This window comes from Dromiciops gliroides, chromosome 1 (genome assembly GCF_019393635.1).
Source record: "Dromiciops gliroides isolate mDroGli1 chromosome 1, mDroGli1.pri, whole genome shotgun sequence".
NCBI classification, from domain to species: domain Eukaryota; kingdom Metazoa; phylum Chordata; class Mammalia; order Microbiotheria; family Microbiotheriidae; genus Dromiciops; species Dromiciops gliroides.
The window spans coordinates 548,257,573-548,283,482 of NC_057861.1; the positions used below are offsets into that span (position 1 = coordinate 548,257,573).

Below are 25,910 nucleotides of genomic sequence, written 5' to 3' on the forward strand. Positions count from 1 at the left end.
CTGGCAGTAATAGAAAGGATAAAATGAACTCATAGATAGTAAATGAGGCTTTGAAAAAAATATCTTAAATGATATATAATGTATAAAATATATTCTAAAACACAGTGTATTAATATACATATAATTGTAATAGAAAAGATAGTTATGAGAAAAGGACCCACATGTACAAAAATATTTATAACATAATAGCTCTCTTTGTGGTGGCAAAGAATTGGAAATTGAGGGGATGCCCATCAATTGCGGAATGGCTGAACATGTTGTGGTATATGAATGTAATGGAATATTGTTGTGCTATAAGAAATGATGAGCAGGCAGATTTCAGAAAAACCTGGAAAGACTTAAGTGGACTGATGCTGAGTGAAGTGAGCAGAACCAGGAGACCATTGTATACAGTAACAACATTGTGTGATAATCAACTGTGACAAACTTACCTTTTCTCAGAAATACAATGAACTAAGACAATTCCAAAGAACTCATGATGGAAAATGTTTTCCACATCCAGAAAAAAAGAACTGTGGATTCCGAATGCAGATTGAACCATACTGTTTCTACTTTTTGGATGGTTTTTTTTTTTGAGGTTTTTACCTTGTGTTCTGATTCTTCTTTTACAATATAACTAATGCAGAAATATGTTTAACGTGATTGTACATATATAACCTATATTGTATCGCTTTCTGTCTTGGGGAGGGGGAAGGGAAAAAATTTTGGAACTAAAAATCTTAAAAAAACAAATGTGGAAAACTATCTTTATATGCAACTGGAAAATAAAAAAAGTACTTCCATGATAAAACAAATAAAGAAAAAAAGAAAAGAAAAGATAGTTATAATATATCAATATATTATATAATATTAAATATATTACATTATATAAAATTATAAAATTATTTTATATAAAATGAAAGCTATCATTGTTCTGCATCTATCTTCTACATTCTCAATAATGTGGATAGGAAATACTGAAGATTTGTACCATATCTTATTTGGTATACTCAACAACAACTGAATAGATGAATTTGGTAGGTTAAAGTAAAGAACTCTTGAAGCCAATATCAGAGATGTTATCAGCAATGGACAGAGCATTAGGCCTGAGTTCAAATTCAGCCTTAGTGATTATAGATAAGTCACTAAAGCACTGTCTGTCCCAGTTTCCTCAACTATAAAATGGGGGTTTAGGGGACAGCTAGGTGGCGCAGTGGATAAAGCACAGGCCCTGGATTCAGGAGGACCTGAGTTCAAATCTAACCTCAGATACTTGACACTTACTAGCTATCTCACCCTGGGCAAGTCACTTAACCCTCATGCCCCGTAAAATAAATAAATAAATAAAATTTTTAAATGGGGGTTTAACTTATCTCCCAGGGTTGTGAGGATCAAATAAGATGATTTTTGTAGAGTACTTTGCAAACCTTAAGGGGCAGTTAGGTGGCACAGTGGATAAAGTACTGGCCCTGGATTTAGGAGGACCTGAGTTCAAATCCAGCCTCAGCCACTTGACACTTACTAGTTGTGTGACCCTAGACAAGTCACTTACCCCTCATTGCCCCCCCAATCTATAAAAACCCCAAAACAACAACAAAAAAGCAAACCTTAATGTGCTAAATAAATACCACTTATTTATCATTATTGTTAGTTATTATTGTTATATTAGCCTGGGCTAGGAGCAATAAGAAAAGGCTAGGGTAGTACCCTTTAGGGTTATAATTAGTTGCAAAGATTCTAAGTGACCTTGTCCAAAAAGCAAATAGTCCTGAGGGCTTCGACAATTTTTTTTAAACCAGCATCAAACTGCTTTAATGACTACCACTGCTTTGTGGTATAGTTGGGAGATTTGGTACTTTTAGGTTCATTTCTTTTCCACTTTGTATTCATTATTTCCCTTGAGACTTTTGACCTTTTGTTCCTTCATGTAGATTTCATTATTCTTTTTTGTCTTCCTAGCACAGTAAAGTGATCTTTTGGTAGCCTGATTGGCAGGGTACTGAATAAGTCAATCATTTTATGTAGCATTCAATGACAGAAGTTTTTACCAGTGGAATGAGGTAGAGATGTGTCATTGAACCAAGACAGCTCAACACAAAGCAGTACAAGCTCAGGCAGGAAATGAGTTTGAGGGAGCAGAGGGAGTGGGGCAGGCTGCCACTGAGACTTGGACCATGGTGGAAACAAAGATTCATAACCAGAACACACGCCAAGAAAAGGGCAGGTTAAGCTAAGATTTGGGGCGAAGGTAACTCAAGTTGCTCCTTCATGGGAACCAACCTCTTGTAAGCCAGGGAAAGAGTGGCTGGCTATACCTCTCCATGCTGTTTGCCACACCTCAAGTTTTATTATGAGTCATTTATCTTTATACAGGAAAAACAAAAGGAAAAACTCATGAATCTTTCTTCTAATCCCATAGGGAGAGGTAAGAGATAACTACCTATAACCCAGTTCTTTTACTAGATAAAATAACTAACTACTTTTTTTGGGGGGGGTGAGGCAATTGGGGTTCAGTGACTTCCCCAGGGTCACACAGCTAGTAAGTGTTGTCTGAGATCAGATTTGAACTCAGGTCTTCCTGAATCCAGGGCCGGTGCTCTATCCACTGCGCCACCTAGCTGCCCACTAACTACTTCTTTATCAATAAAGAAGGAATCTTTTAAACTTTTAAAACAAAACAAAACAAAAAACAAAACTAGATTGACAACCCAGAGCTAAAGTGTGAAACAAAACAAAAATGTTTCTTTCATAAAAAATGTGGATTTTCTATTCTTTTGTGGGAGCCTTTGGGTATTAGGTGAGGAGTAGGTCAAAAGATGATAAAATCTACTTAGGAGGCAGCTGGATTTCTTTGAATTACATTCTTATGTTTTTTTCCTCTTTCTCCTTCTTAAGGAGTGAAGGGGAAGGAAATAAGCATTTGTATAGTGCCTACTATGTGCCAGACATTGTGCTAAGCACTTTTGGGGGCGGGGCAGGCGATGAGGGTTAAGTGACTTGCTTAAGGTCACAAAGCTTTTGTCAAGTGTCTGAGGCCATATTTGAACTCAGGTCCTTCTGAATCCAGGGCCCGTGCTTTATCCACTGCACCACCTAGCTGCCCCCTCTTATTTATCTTTATCAACAAAAATCCACCTCTCCCTCCAACTCTGAACACCCATTGAGAAAGAAAAAAAGCCCAGTTAATAAACATGCATAGTCAAGCAAAACAAATTCCACCATTGGCCATGCTCCCAACCCGCCCCACCTCCAGATCTCTATCCATGCTGAGTCCATCACTTTTTCAGGAAGTAGGTGGTATATTTTGTCTTGAATTCTCTGGAATTTCAGCTGTTCAATGTGTTGGTCAGAGTTCCTAAGTTTTTCAAAGTTTTTTGGCTTTACGATGTTATTGTATATAATGTCCCCTTGGTTCTGCTCATGTCATTCTACATCAGTTCATACTAGTCTTCCCAGGATGCCCATTATCATTTCTTTTTTTTCTTCTTTTTTTTTTAGTGAGGCAATTGGGGTTAAGTGACTTGCCCAAGGTCACACAGCCAGTAAGTGTGAAGTGTCTGAGGCAAGATTTGAACTCAGGTACTCCTGACTCCAGGGCCAGTGCTCCATCTACTGTGCCACCTAGCTGCCTCATCATTTCTTAAAGTACAATAATATTGGCTGGATGATTCTTAAAATTATCCTCATAATCGAATGTTAAATAATACCAATAAAACAATAATAATAGCTAACATTTATATAGCACTGACTATGTACAAGGCACTGTGCTAAATGCTTTACAATTATTATCTGGATCATCACAATAAGCCTGAGAGGTATGTGGCAATTATTATCTTCATTTTACAGATGAGGAAACTGAGGCAAAGAGAAGTTAAGTCATTGGTCCTGGGTCACAGAGCTAGTAAGTGTCTGAGGCTGAAATTGAGTCAGGTCTTCATGACTCTTGGTCCAATTCTCTATTTCCGGCTCTGCCTAGATACCCTGCCCATACCGACCATTCCGGGTTAATGAGAGAATCATGTCTGAACAAAATCAGCACCCCCTCCTTTGAACAGGGGACGCTAATTTGGGGCATTCGTCTCTTGACACTGTATCTTAGTCCTCTGACCCTGCTTCCTTGTTGTTTTTCATAACGTCCTTGGGAAGCAGCATGAGGATAAATGCTGGATTGTAGTTAGGAAGTTCTGGGTTCTAATCAGATATTTACTAGTTGCGTGATCATAGCAAGTTACTTCACAGTGACTTCAATTTGAGAGTTGGAAGTGACATCAGCATATAGCTAGTCCAATCCATAGACAAAAGGAATCCCTACTATACCACACCCAACACTTAACCTCAGTTTACTCACTTGTAAAATGGTGATAATTGCACCTACTCTCCTGGGTTATTGTGGAGAACAAATATAAATATAATATATTCTATGACCCATTATGGTTTATAATTTCATATAGAATCTAAGAACGGCAGCTAGGTGGCAAAGCGGAAAGAGTCTGGAAGATCTGAGCTCAGATCCAACCTCAGACACCTACCACCAGCTGGGTGACCCTGGACAAGTCACTTAACTTCTATTTGCCTTACTCCACTGAAGAAGGAAATAGCAAACCACTGCAATATCGTTGCCAAGAAAACCCCATGGACAGTATATGGTCCACAGGGTCATGAAGAGTCAGACATGACTGAATGACAACAACAGCACAGTCCAGGAGCGACCTGAAGATGGCTTTGTGCCATGGTGAGCAGGTGAAGCCATAAATGGCCCCGAAGAAAAGACAACGATCCTCTTTGTAGTTCAAGGTAGCCTCTTTTGTGACTCCTCTAGAGAAAGATGATTGTTCCCGAAGCTCCCTATCTTTACATAACCTCTGAAAGACTGAGATTTCAAAAGGAGTCTAAAGATATGAGATACCAGACAAAGAGGAAGAGGGAGGACAAGACAGACAATGAATGTATTCAAAGCTAGCATTAATGGCTATGGTCAATTTTTCTATTATTGACTCTTATGGACTGAAATGGTTGTATAAATAATCCCCAAATCCATGTTGTAAGATTTGGGGGGGGAGGAAGATTTTCCTTCCATATTAGACTTGACTTAGACTGGTTAAAATAGAATTCCTTGAGGTCATACCAACTGGGCAGTGGGACTGACCAGGCATATATTGGGTGTGTGTGTGGGGGGTCAGCAAACAAGCCCTATGTTAAAAAGTTACTAAGATATATAAAACATAGACAGTGTACATGTGGATAACTGGGTAGATTATACTTTTCAAAGATCTGGTTTGATTTCCTATTAGGAAATTATTTTTTATCATGCATAACATATAGCACTCTGTAACAGCTATAGATTACATACACACAGATGCATACATGCACACATACAAGGGAGTACAGGCCACACATGTTACCATTTCAGAGCAAGGAAGCCCTGGGTTTAAAGCCTTGTCCCTGGGGTCAGCTAGATGGCACAGTAGATAAAGCACTGACCCTGGATTCAAGAGGACCCAAGTTCAAATCCAGCATCAGACACTTGACACTTACTAGCTGTGTGACACTGGGCAAGTCACTTAACCCTCATTGCCCCACAAAGAACAAGAACAAGAACAAAACCCAAAAAACAAAGATAAAGCCTTATCCCTGACAGAAAATGGTTGTGTGCAAGCCACTTAATTTCTTGGTGCCCCAGGCAAGGCTCTGAGACTTTAAAAAGTTTTAAAGTAGATGCTAATCTTTATTGGGAGAAGTAGTTTATTCCCTGGGGACTCCCCAAGTGATCAAACAATCAATATTTATTAAATACCTACTATGTATAAAGCCTAAGTGCTAGGTGCTAGGGATATAAAAAGAGGCTGAGACAGTCTTTCACTTAAAATTTAATGAGGGAGACAACATGAAAACAAACAAACAAATAAATGAATGAATGAATGAATGAATAAATAAATAAATATATATATATACATACACACACACAAACACACATATATGTGTGTATGTATATTGTATACATATACATGCATACACACATACATATACACACACAGAGCGAGTACGAGAACATTCTCTCTAGGATAAATAGGAAACAACAGCGGGAAGGCACTAGAATTCAGAAGAGTTGGAGAAGGCTTTCAGGAGAAAGTGGGATTTTGGTTGGAACTAAAAAGAGGCCGGGGAGGTCAGTAGTCAGAGTGGAGGAGGGATAGCATTCCAGGCATGGAAGACAGCCTGAGAAAATGCCCAGAGCCAAGAGATGCAGCGCCTTGCTTGTACAGCCAGGAGGCCAGTGTCACTGGATCAGAGAATACATATTAGAGAGTAAGGTGTAAAGAAGACTAGAAATGTAGGAGGAGGCTAGGTGATGAAGGACTCTAAACACCAAACAGCATTTTATTTTTGCTCCTGAAGGCAATTGGAAATCACTGGGTTTCATTTAGTGGTGGTGGTGACATGATATGACCTGAGCTTTAGGAAAATCACTTTAGCAGTTAAATGAAGGATGGGTTGGAGTGAGTCTCCCCTTGAAGTAGGCAGACCTACCAGCAAGTTACCACAAAGGAATCACAGGTCTCCCCCAGCCTTCCCTAAGAAAAACGCCATATATGCATATGAATGTATATATGAATACATATCCACACATGCAAATCAAGCATTGCTTAACAAATATATATATATATACACACACAAATATGTACACATGTACATACATACACACACACACACATAAAAATATGAATACATGGGGAAATTTGATTGATTCTGACTCAGCAGAGCTAATTAGACTAAGCAGACCTTGGGCAAGCCACTTCACTTTTAAGGACCTGATGCAACTCCCTAGAACTTACTTACTAAGTCACAGAAAGATTGGAAACTGGCAGATTTTCCCATGCTGATAAAATCATAGATCCTTTGGTGTTTCTATTAATAGGTCCAGGAAATCCAGAATCTTTGGAGTCCAAATTACCAAGTGCTTTTGCATAAATTATTTCAGTAATTTCTGATGACGTTGGTAAAATGCGATCTAGTCAGTTATGAAGGCTATGAAATCAAAATGATTGCGGTGCTGATCTAGGAGGTGATTCCTCTAATATAGAAGAAAGTAGAATAGAAAGAAATATGACACCGGTGAATATACCCCAAACCCAAAAGATCCGCTCAGAAAAGCTCATATTACAGAGGAATCTGAGAGTCAGCATGAGTGCATGACGTGATGCTGGAACGGTGACTGTGTGTGGGAACGTGGGGAGTCGCTGAAGTTGGCTGAAGAAAAGATTCTACAAGACTGTGCTTGCTGGCCCAGGTAACAATTAAAGCATTGATCGAACTGTCAGGATCCAAGAGGAGTACCAGGATTTGCTTTGATCACCACAGAGAGTGATCTAGTATTCAGTACATGGGATCTCCTGATCTGCCTAGAAATAGCAGTAACATAAGGTGTTTCTGTCTCTGCCTCTCTCTCTTTCTCTTTCTCATACACACACACACACACACACACACACACTCTTTCTCTCTCTCTTTCTTTCTCTCTCTCTCTCTCCTACCTTTCTATCTATATCTAAGGGGCAGCTAGGTGGAATCAAGAAGACCTGTGTTCAAATCTGGCTTCAGGCATTTACTAGCTGTGTGACTCTAGACAAGTTACTTCTCCCTGTTTGCCTCAGTTTCCTCATCTGTAAAATGAGCTAGAGAAGGAAATGGAAAACCACTTCAGTATCTTTGCCAAGAAAACCCCAAAAGGGGTCACAAAGAATCAGATACAACTGAAACAACTGAACAATATCTATATCTACCTATCTATCCATATATATATATATATCGATGCATGTACTTGTATACATAAACACAATATGTATATTTTTATGTTTATATATGTTAAGCATTGAGACAGCTAGATGGCTCAGAGTGCTGGGCTTGGAATCAGGAAGACCTGAGTTCAAATTTGGCCTCAGATAATTACTGGCTGCATGACCCTGGGCAAGTCACTTAACCTCTGTTTGCCTTAATCTACTGGAGAAGGAAATGGCAAACCACTCCAGTATCTTTGCCAGGAAAATTCCTTGGACAGAATTGGCATGCTATGGTCCATAGGGTCTCAAAGAGTTGGACTGAATAACAAAACGTTAAGTATATATGTTTGTATACATATGTATATATATACACATACACACACATATATGAATGTATATATGACATACTACAAAGAGCAAATAAATGGACCAAGCAGTAAGTATAATCAGAGTTAAGAGAAGGGGGCTGTCCTATGGGCTTATGGGACAGCATGGAATAAATGGTTATATATAATGATGCTTCTAGTAAGGGCTTTGGATGCTCCTGAGGCTGCCCAGACTTTATGTGTGGGACAAGGGTGCTAGGAGTCCCCACAGTACATTTAGGAGTATTCCACTCAACATGGGAGAAGAGCTGGTCACACTACATATGCCCAAATAGGAAACAAAATTCAAATCGCCAAGCCCCACATTCTCTTTAAACCATATAAGCATCCTTTCCCTTTAGGAGAAAGGTATATACGATTAAATTGTTTCTGGACCATACCCAAGGGCCTCCTGCTTAGAACAGCGTACTGACCAGACTGATGTGCGGGCTCTGGGTCTTTTGTTCCAAGACTCCTCCCCCTTGATTGTGAAATTATTCCCTTGATTTCCTCCAGATTCTCATCTAGCCCAAAAAGCCTACAATTTAGTACTTAATGATGGTGTATACTACATGAATGGAAAGGGTATTGTTCAACAACGTCTGTGCAGTCCAGCAAATCAGAGTAATTTCTCCAACGCTAATACTTTGGGAGGCCCCCAAACTGCTGACTTGGGCGATGACTCAGGGTGGTAGTTGGTAAAAGTAAAAATAAATAAAAGGGAAAAGCCCAAACCATCTTTGCCAAGTCATATTAGAAAATAACACCACAAACACCCCTAAATACAAGTTACCCATAAATTACCCCATCATCATTAAAGAAGATCTTTTCTGCTTCCATATATACCCTTATGAGACTTCCGTTCCCTCTTAAATTTTCCCTTCATCTTAACATGAGTCAGCTAGAGTGTCAAACTTTGGGCCCAAAGTGAAAGCTCCCCTCAAAGGAGTGCAGCCCAAACTAGATTAAACTGTAATTGGCAAGTGTTTAACAAAGTAAACAAAAATACAATACAATATAAATAATATTAATTTGTGGTTTTATAAGTCAATAAGTCCCCAAGTGATTTATTTCTATTTGAGTTTGACACCACAGTTGGGGAAACTGAGATTAAGTGACTTGCCCAAGGACATGCAACTAGTGAGTCTCTGAGACTGGATTTGAATTTTGGTCTTCCAGACTCCAGGTTCAGTGCTCTATCCATTGGGCCACCTAGCTGCCTGGTAATAGTTGTTAATAAGGGGAAAAGGCTTTAGGTTTTGGCCTTTGAAATTGGTGCCTCCCTGACCTCAGCACCTACTAACTGTAGGACCTTAGGTAAGTCTCTCAATATTTCTTAATCTGTTTCCTTAACTGTAGAATAGGAATGATAATTCTGATACTACTACTTCCTCACAGGGCTGTTTATGAGGAAAACACTCTCAATCTTTAAATAAATCTTAGGTAGCTAGGGGTTGCAATGAATAGAGCAGTGGACTTGGAACTAAGAAGATCTGAGAGACTTTGGCCCTGCAAGTAATTTAATCTATACCAACTTCGGTTTTCTCAGCTATAAAATGCGATATTATAATCACCCTACTGTTGGATTAGTTATTGGAATCAAATGAGATTTACATTTATACACACATATTATACACACATATATATACATACATATGTATATATAAATATACATCAAATATAAATATACATGTACATTATATGCACATGCGTGCACGTTCATACACACAAACCTGAAAAGAGTTATAGAAATGCTAGCATTTGCTACATAAATGCTGAGGCATTATTATCATTATCATCATTTGTGCTTCTGAAAGAAGTTACAATCAGAAAGAATAATTGTAGGAGGGAACATAAAAAGTAAAGGTTTCGAGATCAACCTAAGAGCAGTCAGGGTTTTCCCAATGGGGAAACCAGATCCTAAGTCATGCCTAGGAAATGTGGATCTGGGGCAAATATCCCTTTAGTTTTATGAAAGAAAAACAACATGTATACATAGAAGTAAATCCGAGACACACAAAGCAAATAAAACATAATTTGGAGGGGGGGAAGAACTGTGACCTCCTTCTCCCTTTTTCTTCATTTCAAAGCTCCTTGACATCATCCCCCACCATCTCTACCTTTCTTCCAGTCTGGTAATGGGGTGGTCCTTCTCCTTGCCAAGGTCAGCCCTGCTATCTGCACACTTGATCTCATCCTCTCTGGTTCTTCTCTGGGAAGGTTGCTCCCTCAGTCATAACCACTCTGTCTAATCTCCAGTCTCTCCTCACTATCTTTTGGTTCCTACCCTACTGTCTTTGAACATACCCAAGTCTTCTCACCTGGACCTCATCTTCAAACAAACAAACAAACAAAAACTTCACAAGGGTCCACCATCTCCTGAACCTGTCATCCTAGATTTCATTTTTTTTTTTCCTAAAAAAAGTTGTCCATGTATTATCGCCTTCACTTCTTCCTCTCCATCCTTTGCAATCTGGTTTCTGATATCATCATTCACCTGAATTTGTTCTCTCCAAAGTCACCAATGATCTCTTGGTTGGCAATTCTTACGGTCTTTTCTCAATCCCCATGCTTCTTGACCTTTCTGCATTCAACACTGTGGCCCGCCCTCTCTTCCTAGAGACTCTCTGCTGTCAGGGTCCTCCTGACTTTACTCTCTCTTGGCTTCCCTTCTACCTGTTTCTCCTCAGTCTCCTTGGTTTCCTCATCCTCAGAATTGCTGTGACTATCCCACAAGGCTCTGGCTCTGTTCCTTTGATCTCCCTTCACCACTTCTTTGTATTGACTGTCTTCTGCATCTGGAACACATTCCTTCCTTGCCTCTGCCTCACACGCTTCCTTCAAGACATAGTTCAACCATGGCTTTCAAAATGGAGCTCTTCTCATTCTCCTCAATTACTAATACCCTTTTTCTCCCTACCTATATTATATTTACTCAACCTCATATTTCTTTTGTCCTTACTCTCTGTAGACATATATGTAGAAATTGTCCCCCTTGATAGAATGTAAGCCCCTTGAAAGTAGGGATGCTTGCATTTTGCTGTTTTTCTCCCCCCCCCCCCCCCAGATTCCACAGTTCTTTATTTCTGGACTTTGAGATAATTTTCCATCATGAGTCCACTGGAACTATCTTGGACCACTGTATTGCTAAGAAGAGTCAACTCTATCACAGTTGATGAAAACAAAATGTTGTTGATACAGTGTACAATGTTCTCCTAGTTCTGCTCATCTCACTGAGCATCAGTTCATGTAAGTCCTTCCAGGTTTCTCTGAAATCCTCCTGATCATCATTTCATTTTTTTTTAAATTGTAAAAGTATTTTTTTATTTTATTTTGCCGTTTTTCTATTCTTACCACTTCATACTAAAATGTAAACATTTGGAGGGCAGGGATGGTGTCTTACTTAACTTTGTCCTCATAATTGCACATAGTAGAGCCTTGGCAAACATTTCGTCAGTGAATATGTAAGCTGGACTAAAGCACTTAATGTCACCACTGAGGATCCATGCTGTTTGTCTCGGACTCAAGAAGGCTATGGGAGTCATTCTTCTTTAAGGCAGGTCTGTGTTTACTGACCACAGAACAGCTTGCAAGAGCTGAGCAGCCCTTTCCATTTCCACAAGGCATCAGCTCTTGTCAGTCCTGAAAAATAACAGCGCTGGGGAAATGTTTATTTTGCTACCAGATGCAAACAAAACTGTGAACAGCATAATGACTAGAGAGTTTCCTCTACCCCCTTGTGAACAACAGTTTGCACAAAGCAGCCGTTTCAGACTCCTGCAGCTCCTGGGTGGTATTTCTGTTGGCCCGCAGAGCCTGTGCCAGATCAGGAAACCACAGGCCCAGACACTGGTGAGCTTCAAGGATGTGTGGAAGAGGGGAAAGAATACTGAACTAAGACTGAGAAAACCTGGATCCTAGTCCTAGATTCACCAACTAGCTGTAGAAGACCCTGATCAATTGTTACTCAGTTTCTTTATCCTACTTATTCTGTTTGCTACATTCTCCTCCAAGTTGTGAGAATAAAACAGTTTAATATATATGAACTAAAAAAAAAAAAAAAAGCTAAATGAAAAGAGGGCAATTATTGTATTTCCTAAACGTCCAAAAAAGAAAAAAAAAGGACTCTGATGTATATGGTGAGAAAGCATCTTACATGAGAAATTGTAACATTTCTATATGTATATGTGCCCATAAACATACACATACAGATTGAATTCCTTTGGACCCCCAGAAAAAGGGATTCCTCACAATATCAAGGAGCAGACAGATGTCTAGTTCTCCTGATGAAGATATTTTGAGTCAAAAAAAAAAAAAAAAGCCAGAACAAATGTGGTTGACAGCACCAAGAGAGGGAAAAAGATAGAAAACAACTCTGGCACTATCCCTACTCCCCACTCCCAAGGGTCTCTGCATTCATGGTCCCCTTACTCTGACATAGCATTTTGCTGTTTTTCTATCCTTACCACCTTACCCTAGAATATAAACATTTAGAGGGCAGGGATGGTGTCTTACTAAACTTTGTCCTCATAATTGCACGTGGTAGAGCCTTTGTCCGACAAGGACGAAGTTCAGCAGGTTTCTAAAGACCCCCATCAGGATTTCTTGTTCTCAAATCCAAATACACAGGGGCTGATGCTTCTAAGAGGCATTTATATGAGGTAGTCAAGGTTGGATTATCCGACAGACCTATGAAGGTGTGCAGAAATTTAGCTAGTTTGGGTCCATCCTCTTGTTGGGGGCGAGAGGATTTATTTTTTTTTTACCTAAGTGCCTGGGGCACTGATGCTGTACTATCCCTCTGCTGTGATGTCTCTTCCTTTTCCTATTGATGAATTTCTTTGAGGTCCTTTATTTTGGGGACAGGCCTAGGCCAGTCATGCTTCCTTCTCCCAGCCATGATTCTAACTTTCTAGACTTCATCACCATGACCTTGTGGGGATACCTTTTCCCCTAGCTTTTTAGCTTCCTTTTATATGCCGTCTTTAGGGTGAAGGCTCCCTGATAGCAAGGACTATCTTTTTTTTTCTTCCTGTATTTGTATCCTCATTGCTTAGCACAGTATCTGGCATACAGTAAGGGCTTAATAAATACTTGTTGTCTCTTTTTTTGCCATAGGGCAGGGGATAAGAAGACAGAGATCTTTTAAAATGTTAAACTTAAATAGAAGCACAGGCCACTAATCTGTAGCTAAAGATCTCTGTGGGCTACATATTGACAGGTTTTGAAAATATGAAATTCTTTCTGTTTTATTGTATTTTTATTTATGTTGCTAAATATCTCCCAGTGACATTTTAATCTGACTCAGGCTGCATTCAGGAGTGTTGTAAGCTGAATGTTTGACACCTCTGCTTTAAAACATCCGTGAGTGCCAAGATCGGAAAGAAAATGGCAGAAGAGATAAAATAGTGAATGTTCCATCTCTTTGTCCCCCATTAAATAATTCTGGTCATGTTTTAGGAATGTGAAATTTCTTCTTTTATTGACACTATAAACTAACTTAATAAGGCCAACTGATCAATCAATACCAAACATTTATTAGGCACTGTGCTAAGTACTGGGGATACAAATCCAAATAAAAACAAAGATATTCCATGACCCGAAGGTCTTTGAGTAAAGGATGTGACTTAGGTATGTTGTCTTGGGAGTTCTTTGGGGAATATAGCTTAGACTTGATGGCTGCCAAGATCCTTCAGCTTTAGAATTCTATGCTTTTGTGGTACTATTGTTCAAATCCAAGTACCGTCGCTATCTATGGGAACTTGGGGGAGTCATTTACCTTCCATTAGGCTCAGTTTCCTTATTTGTAAAATGAGGGAGTTAATTTAGATGCTCCCCAAAGGTCCTTTCTCCTCTGGATCTATGATCCTTTGGGGATCAGGGTCATCTAGAGTAGGTTCTCTAGTGCAACATGCCACTAGGCCATGTTCTTGGCCTTGAGCTGTCCAATATTTTTATCAATGACTTGACTGAAAACATAAGGGCCATGCTTATCAAATTTGTTGATGACACAAAACTAGGAAGGGTTTACTGAATACAATGTTTGGTGGAAGCAAGATTCAAAATGCTCTTAACAGGCTAGAGAAGAAGGGGCCAAAATCAACAAGATTAAATGGAACATGGATAAACCTATAGCCCTGCATTTAAATTTAAAAAATCAATGGCATAACTACAGGATGCATGAAGGCTGCCAGGGCAACATTTCATGGGAAATGACTTGGTGATTTTTATTGACCTCAAGCTCAGTAGGAGCCAATAACATAAAGCAGACTGCTAAAACAAAACAAAAAGCCTAATGAGAACTTAAACTAATAGAAGTTTAATGTTCCAATCAACAGAAGTCTGAGCTGTACAATACACTGAACTATGAATCACCCTTTGGATTAGAGTCTGGTTCAGTCACCTCCAATGAATTACAGATGATAAGTCCTGAGGCCTTTTGGGATATAAGGCCAAAAGTATAACCTTGGTCAAGATCCTCTGATTCAACTGGATGTTTATCACTGATGCTAAGAGAGCATCCAAATCTCTAAAAAGCCAAGGATCATTTGATCAGTCTGATTCCCTTTTGAGAGATCTACTTCCAGTTGCTGACCAGGAATTTGTTCATTGTAAGTTCTTCACCTTTATCAGCAGGCCTTAACTGGGAACTTACTGGGTGAATGGAACTATGTCATTCAATCCACTGGCATTACTGGCAATATAATACCTACCATGTGCCAGGCACTCTGCTAAAAATGCAGAGAAAAGAAAAAACCCAAAGCAAACACAGCAAAAAACCAGTTTCCATTCTCAAGGAGCTCATAGATTAATGAGGGAGAAGACGGCTCATAACTATACAAACAAGATATAGAGAGAATAGATTGGGGGTAGCCTTAAAAGGAAGACACTAAGATAAAAGCAGACCAGGAAAGGCTACTTGTCTGAAAAGAAGGACTTTAGCTGGGGCTTGAAGGAAGCCAAGAAGTGAATCTAAGGAGAGAGAGAATTCCAGGCATGGGAGACAGCCAGGGAAAATGCTTGGAAGTGGGAGATGGAGTGGAAGGAATCTTAAAGGCTAGCCAGTCCAACTCTGTCTTTTATAATTGAGGTAAATAAGTCCCAGAGAGATAAGCTCAGAGCTACATGTTAAGACTGTAGTTAAGACTCTTCTATCAGAGTCTTGGTCTCTTAATTCCCTGTCTTGTGTGTGTGTGTGTGTGTGTGTGTGTGTATGTTTTCATGTTTCTTAGTCTTAAGAATCTTATAACACTGTAAGTACAAGGAAAGGAATCAGGAAAATCATGGATTTCCATTACTATTTGAGAGGTAATGTGGCATAAAGGATAGGGCCCTGAACTTGTAGTCAGAAGGACTTAGGTTCAAATACCATCTCTAACATTTACTATCTGTGTGACCTTGGGTGTCCCTTTCTTCATTTGCAGAATTAGGGGTTTGGACTCAGTGGCCCCAAAGGTCCTTTCAAGATGGAACCTGATGGTCCTAAGCTTTTCACTTATATGTTTCATACTCCCAAACTTTGTGTGCTATTTTCCCTGCTTCTTGTTGTTCAGACATTTTCAGTCATGTCTGACTCTCCATGACCCTATTTGGAGTTATTGTGGCAAAGAGACTGGGGGTGATTTGCCATTTCCTTCTCCAGTTCATTTTACAGATGAGGAAATTAAGGTAAAGAAGGTTAAGTGACTTACCCAGGATCATACAGCTAGTAAATGTCTGAGGCCAAATTTGAACTCGGGTCTTCTTGACTGCAGGCCCAATGCTCAATCCACTGTGCCACCCTAGCTGCTCCATATTTAATGCTCTAAGAATCTGCTTGTCATCCTTCCCCAGGGGCCATGCTAATATCCTCTATATCATTCCAATTTTAGTATATGTGCTGCTGAAGTGAGCATTACTTATCACTTCCAATTCTGCCACCCCTCCTTTCCCTCTCAGATGCTCAGCATGCCACGTGGACAATAGCATCTTGTAGGTATGGGATCTCAGTCCCCAAACATAAGGTTGGCTGCCTGACATTGTCTGTCTAAGATGATAAATTGCCCAAATGGGGACAGATTGCTAAGCACCGGGCTTGCCAAGAGCTCATTCTACTGTCTGGAGGTTCAGAGAGGAAAAGATTCCTCACTAGGGTGGATCTATAGTCAACACTTGATGCTATGATGTCAGTTTCAGAGAGAAACTGTCTTCCTAAGTTCTTGTTTCTGTCTAACTCTGGGTGGGGATAGAGGTTCCTGGGCCAGAGGTCTGAGGGTGAAGAACTGTTCATTCTCTGCTGAGGACTCAATCACCAGAGATGGGGTTCTAGCTGATTCTGGTAGTTTGGGCTTCAAATTGGCTCTCTAAATTCTTACCCTACCTCCGTGCCTAACACTGATCCTCCATGACAATCCTTTGAGAGTAGATCTTGGGGCAGCTAGGTGGCGCAGTAGATAGAGCACTGGCCCTGGAGTCAGGAGTACCTGAGTTCAAATCCGACCTCAGACACTTAACACTTACTAGCTGTGTGACCCTGGGCAAGTCACTTAACCCCAATTGCCTCACTAAAAAATAAAAAAGAGAGAGAGAGAGAGGAGATCCTAATATCACTCTTAGAAAATTCTATGTCAAGGGTACAAGGAAGAATTGAATAAAGTTTTGGCTTGAAATATGGAAATCCCCCAGGTAATTTCAAGTACAGGGCATTTCTTCTTCCCAAATCCTAAACAAAGTCCTGTCAATCAGGACCAATTAGAAATCTAGTTCCAGAAATGTAGCTACCTAGACACTAGGAACAGTCACTGAGGCTAGGCCTTTAGACTAAGTGTATCACAGGACCAGGGTCTCAGAACTATGTAGAGAATCTGCACATCCATACATAAAATACATATATACACAAATATAAGACATTGTTGGGGAATATAAATGAGGTAGAAGACATAAGACATTGAATCTAATCCTGCCTTGCAAAAAAATTAGGCACCATCCCCGCTTAAATATCTCTAGTGATGGTGGTGGTGGTGATAGCTAGCATTTATATGGCACTTTAAGGTTCACAAAGTATTTTGTATATATAATCACCTGGGATGTAGGTGTTATTGTTATTCCCATTTTAGATATGAGGAAACTGAGGCTGAGAGAATTTAAGTGAATAGACATTCTAAGTAAATGCCTGAGGCAGGATTAAAACCCATACATTCCAGATTCCGAGTTCAAAACTCTATTGATTGTATTCCCTAGCTGTCTCAAAAATAAATACCATTGGGGCAGCTAGGTGGCACAGTGGATAAAGCACCGACCCTGGATTCAGGAAGACCTGAGTTCAAATCCAGCCTTAGACACTCTACACCTTACTAGCTGTGTGACCCTGGGCAAGTCACTTAACCCTCATTGCTGCACCCCTGCCCCCCCAAAAAAAACCTATTCAGAAGAATTTATTACTGTATACAAAATAACAGCAATACTGTAAGATGATCTGCTGCGAATCACTTGCTTACTTTCAGTACTGCAATGATCCAAGACAACTCTGAAGGTCCTATGAAAAATGCAATCCATCTACAGAGAGAGAACTGATGGTATCTGAATACAGATTGAAGCATATTTTGTTTGCTAGTTTCTTCATCTGAAGTTTTGTTTTTGTCTGTTTTCTTTCACAACTTAGCTAATGTGGAAAGGTTTTGCATGACTGCTCATGTATAGCTTATATTGAATTGCTTGAGGGGTTTTTTGGGTGGGGGAGGGAGGAGGAAATAATTTGGAACACAAAGTAAAAAAATGATGTCAAAATTTGTATTTACATGTAATTTGGAAAAATAAAACTTTATAAAAATTTAAAAAATAAACACCATTTCCCCAAGACACTCCATTCAATTTGGAATAGCTTTAACTGTGGGAAAATGTTTCCTTACACTAGGGTGCTCTTTGAGGTAGTTGGGTGGTACAGTGCATAGGGTCCTGGGCCTGGAGTCAGGAAGACCTGAGTTCAAATCTGACCTCAGACACTTGCTGGCTATGTGAGCTTGAATAAGTCACTTAACCTTTATTTGTCTCAGTTTCCTCATCTCTAAAATATAATAGTACTTATCTCGTAGGGTTGCCATGAGGATCAAATGAGTAATGCCTGACACACAATATGCATTATATAAGTGTTAGCTATTGTGATATTATTAGTCAGCCCCACGGCAATCTCTACCTTCTGCTCCTAGTTTCATATCTTGGAAGTAAAGGAGAACATATCCAATCCATCATCTATGTGATAGACCACCATATGCTGAAGAGAGGCATTGTGCTCTCTTCTAACCCCCTCCTCACCCTGCATGAAGTCTACTCTCCTTAGGCTAAACACCTCTAGATTCTTTGATTAATCCTCATTTCCAATGAATTCGAGGCTTTCCTAAATTGAGATAGCCAGAACTGAACGTAAGACCCCAGGTGTAGTCTGACCCTGGCAGAACACTGTGGACAATCGTCTTATTCCTGGAGGCCATGACTCAGTTGTATTATTGGCTCTTTTGGCTGCACACTGTTGATTCATACCAAACTCATAGTCCACCCAAACTCCCAGATTGTTTTCTGACAAATTACCCAGTCTAACCATGTCTTCTCCATCTCGTCCTTATAAAACCAACTTTTTCAATCTAATTATAAGAACTTTATATTTATGCATATTAAATTTTATTTTCTTGCTTTTGGCCAAATATCCTGGCGTGTCAAGAATTTTCGGCATCCTGAATCTGTCATCCCGGGTGCCAGCTACGGATGATTTTCTACAGTCTAGACCTCCTCAGCTCCTTCCACTCACCCCCGTGTGGAATAGTCTCTGCCATGGACCGCAGTTATCAGTCTTTCCCCATTTGGTCAATTTATCATTTTAGACAGACAATGTCAGGCAGCCCACCTTATGTTTGGGGACTGAGATACCACACCTGCAAGATGCTGCCACTATCCATGAGGCACCCAAATCTGAGCTGAGGCAGCCATGCTGGAGAAGTGCTAGGCAACTTGGCTGAAACAAACGTCTCATTTGGGAATTTTGGTTTCTCTGTCTCTACAGTCACCCTTCACTGGGTGACCTCCTGCCTCTACCTTTCTATTTCTACCAATTATTGATGTGCTTTCTGAAACGTGTCACCCAGAGCTGAACACAGTATATGGTCAGACCAGGATAGAGTATAGTACAACCACCACCCCTCTAATTTTGGACCCTATATCACATAATGACAGATAAACAAAATTCATATGGTCCTAAGGAGAGAAACAGTAAAAACAGTTTCCCATCCTTCCTTGCCCCAGGATCCCCAAATAAGACAGGCCAGGAGGGGGTCAGTGCTATAGAACAGAAGGGCACATAATTGACTTGATGGGCTGACCCTGGGCATCTTTACTCCGGCAGGCTATGAGTCCTCTCTGTTTCATTCAGGAAGGTCAGAGTTTAAGGAGCTAGGCACCCCAGGCCCTGTTGATCGCATCCTCCCCACCTCCTGAGTTTGGCTCATCCCTTCTGGCAGAGGAGAAGTAGTGGTTAGGGTGGCACAGATGGGGTGGCAGATGGGAAGTGAAAGCGTAACATAGAGTTACCCGGGATAAAAACTATTCATGTGCAAAATTCATATGTTCCTATGCAGGGAAACTTAATGAAAACAATTGCAAAACGAACCAGTGGCACATGATGGGTAAACTGCCTCTGGCCTGGAAGCTGGCAAACCTAAGAGTAGTAATGGACCATCTGGGAATGGGGGCAGGGGGACCGAAGGAGGAAGAGGAATGGCAGAGACAGAGTAGGATGGAAAGAGACAGTAAGCAGACACAGGGGGCAGTGAGACAGAGAGAAGACAGAGAAAGAGAGAGATGCCAAGAGAGACATTCAAGTTAAGGTAGAAAAGAGACAGTGGGAAGCAGAGAAAGAGGCAGAAATATATATATATATATATATATATATATATATATATATATATAGAGAGAGAGAGAGAGAGAGAGAGAGAGAGAGAGAGAGACAGAGACAGAGACAGAGACAGAGACAGAGAGACAGAGAGAGACAGAGACAGAGAGAGAGAGATAGAGACAGACAGAGACAGACAAAGACAGAGACAGACAGAGAGAAGAAAGAGACCATGGGAAAGCCATAATGAGACATGGAAATAGAGAAGAAAACTAAGAGAGATCCCGAGAGAGACATTCAAATTAAGGTAGAAAAGAGACAGTGGGAAGCAGAGACAGAGACAGAAAAAGAGAGAGACAGAGAGAGAGAGAAAGAGAGAGACAGAGACAGAGAGACAGAGACAGAGACAGAGACAGAGACAGAGACAGACAGAGAGAAGAAATAGAGACCATGGGAGAGCCATAATGAGACATGGAAATAGAGAAGAAAACTAAGAGAGATCCCGAGAGAGACATTCAAATTAAGGTAGAAAAGAGACAGTGGGAAGCAGAGACAGAGACAGAAAAAGAGAGAGACAGAGAGAGAGAGAAAGAGAGAGACAGAGACAGAGAGACAGACAGAGACAGAGACAGACAGAGAGAAGAAATAGAGACCATGGGAGAGCCATAATGAGACATGGAAATAGAGAAGAAAACTGAGAGATCCCAAGAGAGAAATTCAAAGTAAGGTAGGAAGGAAACAGTGAGAAACAGAGAAAGACAGAAAGACAGAAACAGAGAGAGAGAGACAGAGACAGAGAGACAGAGGAGAGACAGAGACAGAAAGGGGAAGACAGTGGGTGGGCCGCTCTCCTTCCTGATTTTTTAGAACACCATGGCCTTGTTTTCAGAGTTTGTCTGCTCTGAAAAGCTTGGAAAGACTTGGAGAATTATCAAGTCCAATGAAAAAAGCTTCTACAAAGTGCTGTCTCTACCCAGGATGAGTTCATACTCATTCTGTAATTGGGTATCACACAGGAACAGGACCGTGTGAAGCTTCCAACCAAAGGCCTACTGCAGAGTCCTCAGAAATAATTTCAAGAGAGGCGGTGGGAGAGCATCTGCCCACACGCTCCTCTGCCCACAACCAAGGCGGCATGCTCCTTTCTCCACTAATTGGCCACATTTACAACTTCAGCTCAGGAAATCAACATGGGGTGGCCTTGGGTAGCCTTCCTGACTCCATCAGTGGAAGGCAGATTAGGCCTGGCTCAGGGGCCAGGTGTCTATTCCCAATAAGTCTTTGGCCTAGTTCTTAGAATTGGAATCCTCATCTGCCCTCTCTCAGCCACCGGCTCCCCTGGGCTCCTCTGTGCCATGTTCATGGACTCCCAGGCACAAAAGGGACTGGGGCATGTTCTCTCCCTCTTTTTTTTTTTTTTTGGGTGAGTCATTTGGGATTAAGTGACTTGCCCAGGGTCACACAGCTAGTAAGTGTCAAGTGTCTGAGGCTGGATTTGAACTCAGGTAAGGATGAACTAGGTTAAAAGGCTGGACTTAGGAACCATGAATACCATTTACCCGAGCAGTTACGCTGGCAGGATTGCAGGGACAGAGGGCACCAGTGGGCACCATCTCTACTTCCCTTCACACAGTTTCACTCTTCCCAAGTTACCTATTGTGATGCACACTCATGATTAAAGAGCTTTAGTTCCTTTTGTAGGCTCCTCCTTCTTAGATTGTACTACTTTGCTTTCTAGAGTAGAATGTAAGCTCCTTCAGGGGCACAAGATTTCATTTTTGTCTTTGTGTCTCTGGAATCTTTTTTTTTTTTCCAATTTTTTTTTTTTTAACACGGGTTTTTGTTGTTCTTTTTGGCGGGGCAATGAGGGTTAAGTGACTTGCCCAGGGTCACACAGCTAGTAAGTGTCAAGTGTCTGAGGCTGGATTTGAACTCAAGTCCTCCTGAATCCAAGGCCGGTGCTTTATCCACTGTGCCACCTAGCCGCCCACTGTCTCTGGAATCTTAATGCATAGCAGGAACTTCCTTATTGATGGAGAGAGCCCAGAGCCTACAGCAGCTACACCTAAGGGCTAATTTGGGTCTCTATTTTGGATATTTCTGGACTCAGCATCTAAATAAGGGGAACAGAGAAAGGGAGGGAGCTAGACTCAGTCTTATAAATAAGTACCAGCTAACAATTTGTTTTAAACGGTTAATTTCCTGCTATACTGAGAGCCAAATAAAAGATACCTTCTTTCCTTCTGGTCTACCATTAATGTCTCAGACCCTAATTATGGAAGACAGGAGGCTGTTTGACAGATCAGGTCAATCCTCTCCCAAATACAAGCTGAATGTGATTTAAAAAAAGAAACATACCTGTTTTCTTACACCTTATTCCCCACCACATCACACACTCTTCACTGACCTCCTGACTGTTACATGAACAAGACATCTCCATCTCTCAGCTATGGGCATTTTTTCTGACTGTCCCCCATGCCTGAAATGTTCTCTCTGCTCATCTCTGCCTCCTCTCTTCTTTTGAGTCCCAGTTAAAATCCCACCTTCTACAAGAAGCCTTTCCTGATCCCTCTTACATCTAGTCCCTTCCCTCTGGTGATTATCCCCAACATATCCTGTATATGGATTGTTTGCACACAGTTATTTGCATGTTGTTACCCCTATTAGATTGTGAGCTCCTTGAGGGAAGGGACTATCCTTTGCCTTTCTCTGCATACACAATGTTTGGTGCAAATCCTGCCAAATAAATAAATACTGACTGACTGACTTTTCAGCTATAGGCTCCCTTTGGAAGGTAACAGAATTTTAAAAGTACCAAGAAAACAAAAGCCCAGGGATACATGGAAGAAAATATTATGAGAGCTATAACTTCCATAAGTTGAAAAATAAACATACTCAAAAAAACTCCTATCATCCTTGTATCTACATTTCCTTGGAATAATGCTTTCAAATTTGGTTACACCCATATCATATTTTGATAAATAAGGATGGATTTCCCCTTTCCTCTCAACAGATCAGAACAGAATATTGCATTTCTCTTTTTAACTTTGTCTGACAGATGAGGAAAGGAGAGTCAAAAGAAGAGCTTCTACTGATGGGAAATTTCCTTTTAAAATGTTTCCCACTGAAATTTTCTGTTCCTTTAAAAGGGATAATCTACTTTGATAGAGAAGAAAAAGCCTCACTGAGGAGTATGGCTTAGCCTCAATTTAAAACAAAACAAAACAAAACAAAAACAAACTTTGAAAGGTAATGGCATCCCCATGGAAGTCTGTGGTCCAGTAAGTTCCTAACTCACAGGGCAAAGAAAATATATGTAGGTTATCCTAGGAAATAAAGACAGGAAGTCAGTCATAGCAGTCTTATTGATGAGGTTTAGGGGAGACTGGGAGGAAAAAGCAAGGGAATGCTCCATGAAACTTAGAGATTTAAAAAAAAGAAATTCTCATAGGTCTGAGTAGGGTTTGGTATGACCCTTCTTTAAGGAAGGAGAATAGGTCAGGTGCTGTAGAGGTACCTGGGATTGAAATTGCATATCTATAACCATGATGTTTACATCAATCTTCTACCTTCAAAATGGGATGTTAAACGCCATAGTATGATTCATTCTTGTTCTAGCCTCATCTGAATGGTTTCACTTCTGTTACAGAGATTATCCAATGAAAACTAAAGATAACATTAAGTACCTCACTTTAGGAGAAAATCTTTAGTGTAATATGGATGAATAGTTATTTTTTCCCTTAATAAGCAAAGCAAAACAAGGCAGGGAGAGATAGGAAAAGGACAAGGAGGTGGAGGATGAGGAGGAAGAGAAGGAGAGAGACAGAGGGACAGAGAGATATAGGAGCTAGAGGGGGTAGGGAGAAAAAAAGGGAAAGAGGTAGAAAGAAACAACTACACTAGGCTGATTTCTGCCCTGGGGTAGAGCCACATACCTATATCCCATTCTCCCATCAATCTACTTATCTACCTGTCCCATCCATCCATCCATCCATCCATCCATCCATCCATCCATCCATCCATCCATCCATCCACCCACATACCTGATGGGATAGTCAGCAGCACTGAGGTTAATGAAGAAGTCCCATGGCCAGTCTGTCATCTCCATCAAGTCCCTCATGCTCTGGAGGTAGGTGGACAAGAGGCTGGCACCCCCCCAGATGGTGGCCATTCTCCAGGAGGTCACTCGCACATTTTGGTACTGGCCAGCAAACCGGAGCACTTGTCGATGCAGATAATTGGACCTCTTTTCCAAGAAGAAAAAAAAGAACCATTCAGCATCATGTAAAACACAATGACATACTTCTACATCTTCTATTTCCTTCTAGCACATTAGACTTTCCAAAAAATCTGTTCTTTCTAATCGATTAATTCTAGCTTAGCATCCTTAATGAGGTTAAGCTGTGGCCCCAAGGTGGAGAGAATTTAGAATGAAATCTGGGAATTCAACAATAAATATATGACAGCTACCCCAGAGTATGGAGTCTTACCACCCTTCCTGCCTCCTCCTACCTGCTAAGAAGCAGGTCCCCTCAGAGTGGGTTAATTTGAACATTCCAACCACCTCCTTTATTTCTTGACTTCTTATGATAATGCCAGTTCACATGCACTTGACTTAGCTAGCTATTTCCATAAAACATGAGAAAAAGGGGCATATAAGTGAAACAAACAAAACACATTTTAAAGATACCCTTCTCCCACTATTTAATAGGCTCTATATTACAGGACAAATGTTGCAGATGGAGAAAGAACAGTGGCTTTTCCTATGGGCAACTTTCATGATGGGAGGAAAAGATAAGTGATGGATAGGTTGTCAGAGACAGATAGATTGGCAGATGGTGAAACAGAAAATTTGTAACAGGTGATGTATTACCTTGTCAACGTGGATATAATAAAAATGGTCCTTATGGTAAATAGCCTTAAACATGCGCTGGAGCTGCCGAGATGCACGGCCATGTACCACCAAGACAAAAGCGATCCTGATGGGGTTGGCAGGCATGTACTCCACCGAGTCCTCATCCCACCGCACGTTGTTGTTGGCTTTGCCTGTAGAGAAATACAAGAGATCACAGGGGTGGATGTGTCCACAGGGCTGTAGAAATCTGGGGGGCTACAGAAGATTTCTTCTCCTAGACCATTTAATCAAAGAACATTTGAGTTAGGGACCTTAGAAATCACCTGGGTCAGATGACATGGTGAAATAGATTGAAGACTGGACTTAAGGAGAGGTAGGTTCTAGTCCTAATTCTTTTTGCTGTTGTTGTTGTTAATTAAAAAAAAAAGTTTCAAATTCTCTCTTTCCCCTTCCCCCACCCATTGAGAAGACAAGAAATATACATTATTCATACGAAGTCATGCAAGCCATATTTTCACATTAGCCATGAAAGAAAAGAAAAAAGAAAAGAAAAAGAAAAGAAGGAAGTAAAAGAAAATCTGCTATAATCTGTGCTCAGAGTTCATCAGTTCTTTCTGTGGAGGTAGCTAGCATTTTTCATAATAAGTCCTTTGGAACTGTCTTAGATCACTGCATTGATCACAGTCCTTCACAGCTGATCATCATACAATGTTGCTGTTACTGTGTACAATGTTCTGGTTCTGCTCACTTCACTTTACATCAACTCATACAAGTCTTCCCAAGGTTTTATGAAACCATCTCCTTTATCATTTCTTATAGCACAATAGTATTTTAAGATAATCACATACTGCAACTTGTTGTCATTCCCCAATTGATGAGAATCCCTTCAATTTCCAATTCTTTGCCACCACAGAAAGAACTGCCATAAATATTTTTGTACATTTGGGCATTTTTTCTTTTTAAAATTTCTTTGGGGTACAGTCCTCATAGTGGTATTGCTGGGTCAAAGGGTATGCATACTTTTATAGCCCCTTGGGGGCATAGTTCCAAATTACTCTCTAGAATGGCTGGATCAGTTC

At 40.5% G+C, this 25,910-nt stretch overlaps 1 protein-coding gene and 1 non-coding gene across 3 annotated transcripts in view; both read right to left on the reverse strand.

The window, feature by feature from the left end:
* XYLT1 (xylosyltransferase 1) overlaps positions 1-25,910 on the reverse strand; it is a 418,011-nt gene that overhangs the window by 100,690 nt on the left and 291,411 nt on the right. For both annotated transcript variants that reach the window (XM_043973444.1, XM_043973452.1), the window contains 2 exons: positions 24,850-25,022; positions 24,020-24,222 (listed from right to left, as the gene is read on the reverse strand). In XM_043973444.1, coding sequence (XP_043829379.1) covers positions 24,020-24,222; positions 24,850-25,022 — 376 coding nt within the window. The remainder of the gene's footprint in view (positions 1-24,019; positions 24,223-24,849; positions 25,023-25,910) is intronic.
* Positions 15,912-16,014, reverse strand: LOC122737698. Its single transcript, XR_006354501.1, has one exon. It is a non-coding gene; the product is annotated as a U6 spliceosomal RNA (small nuclear RNA).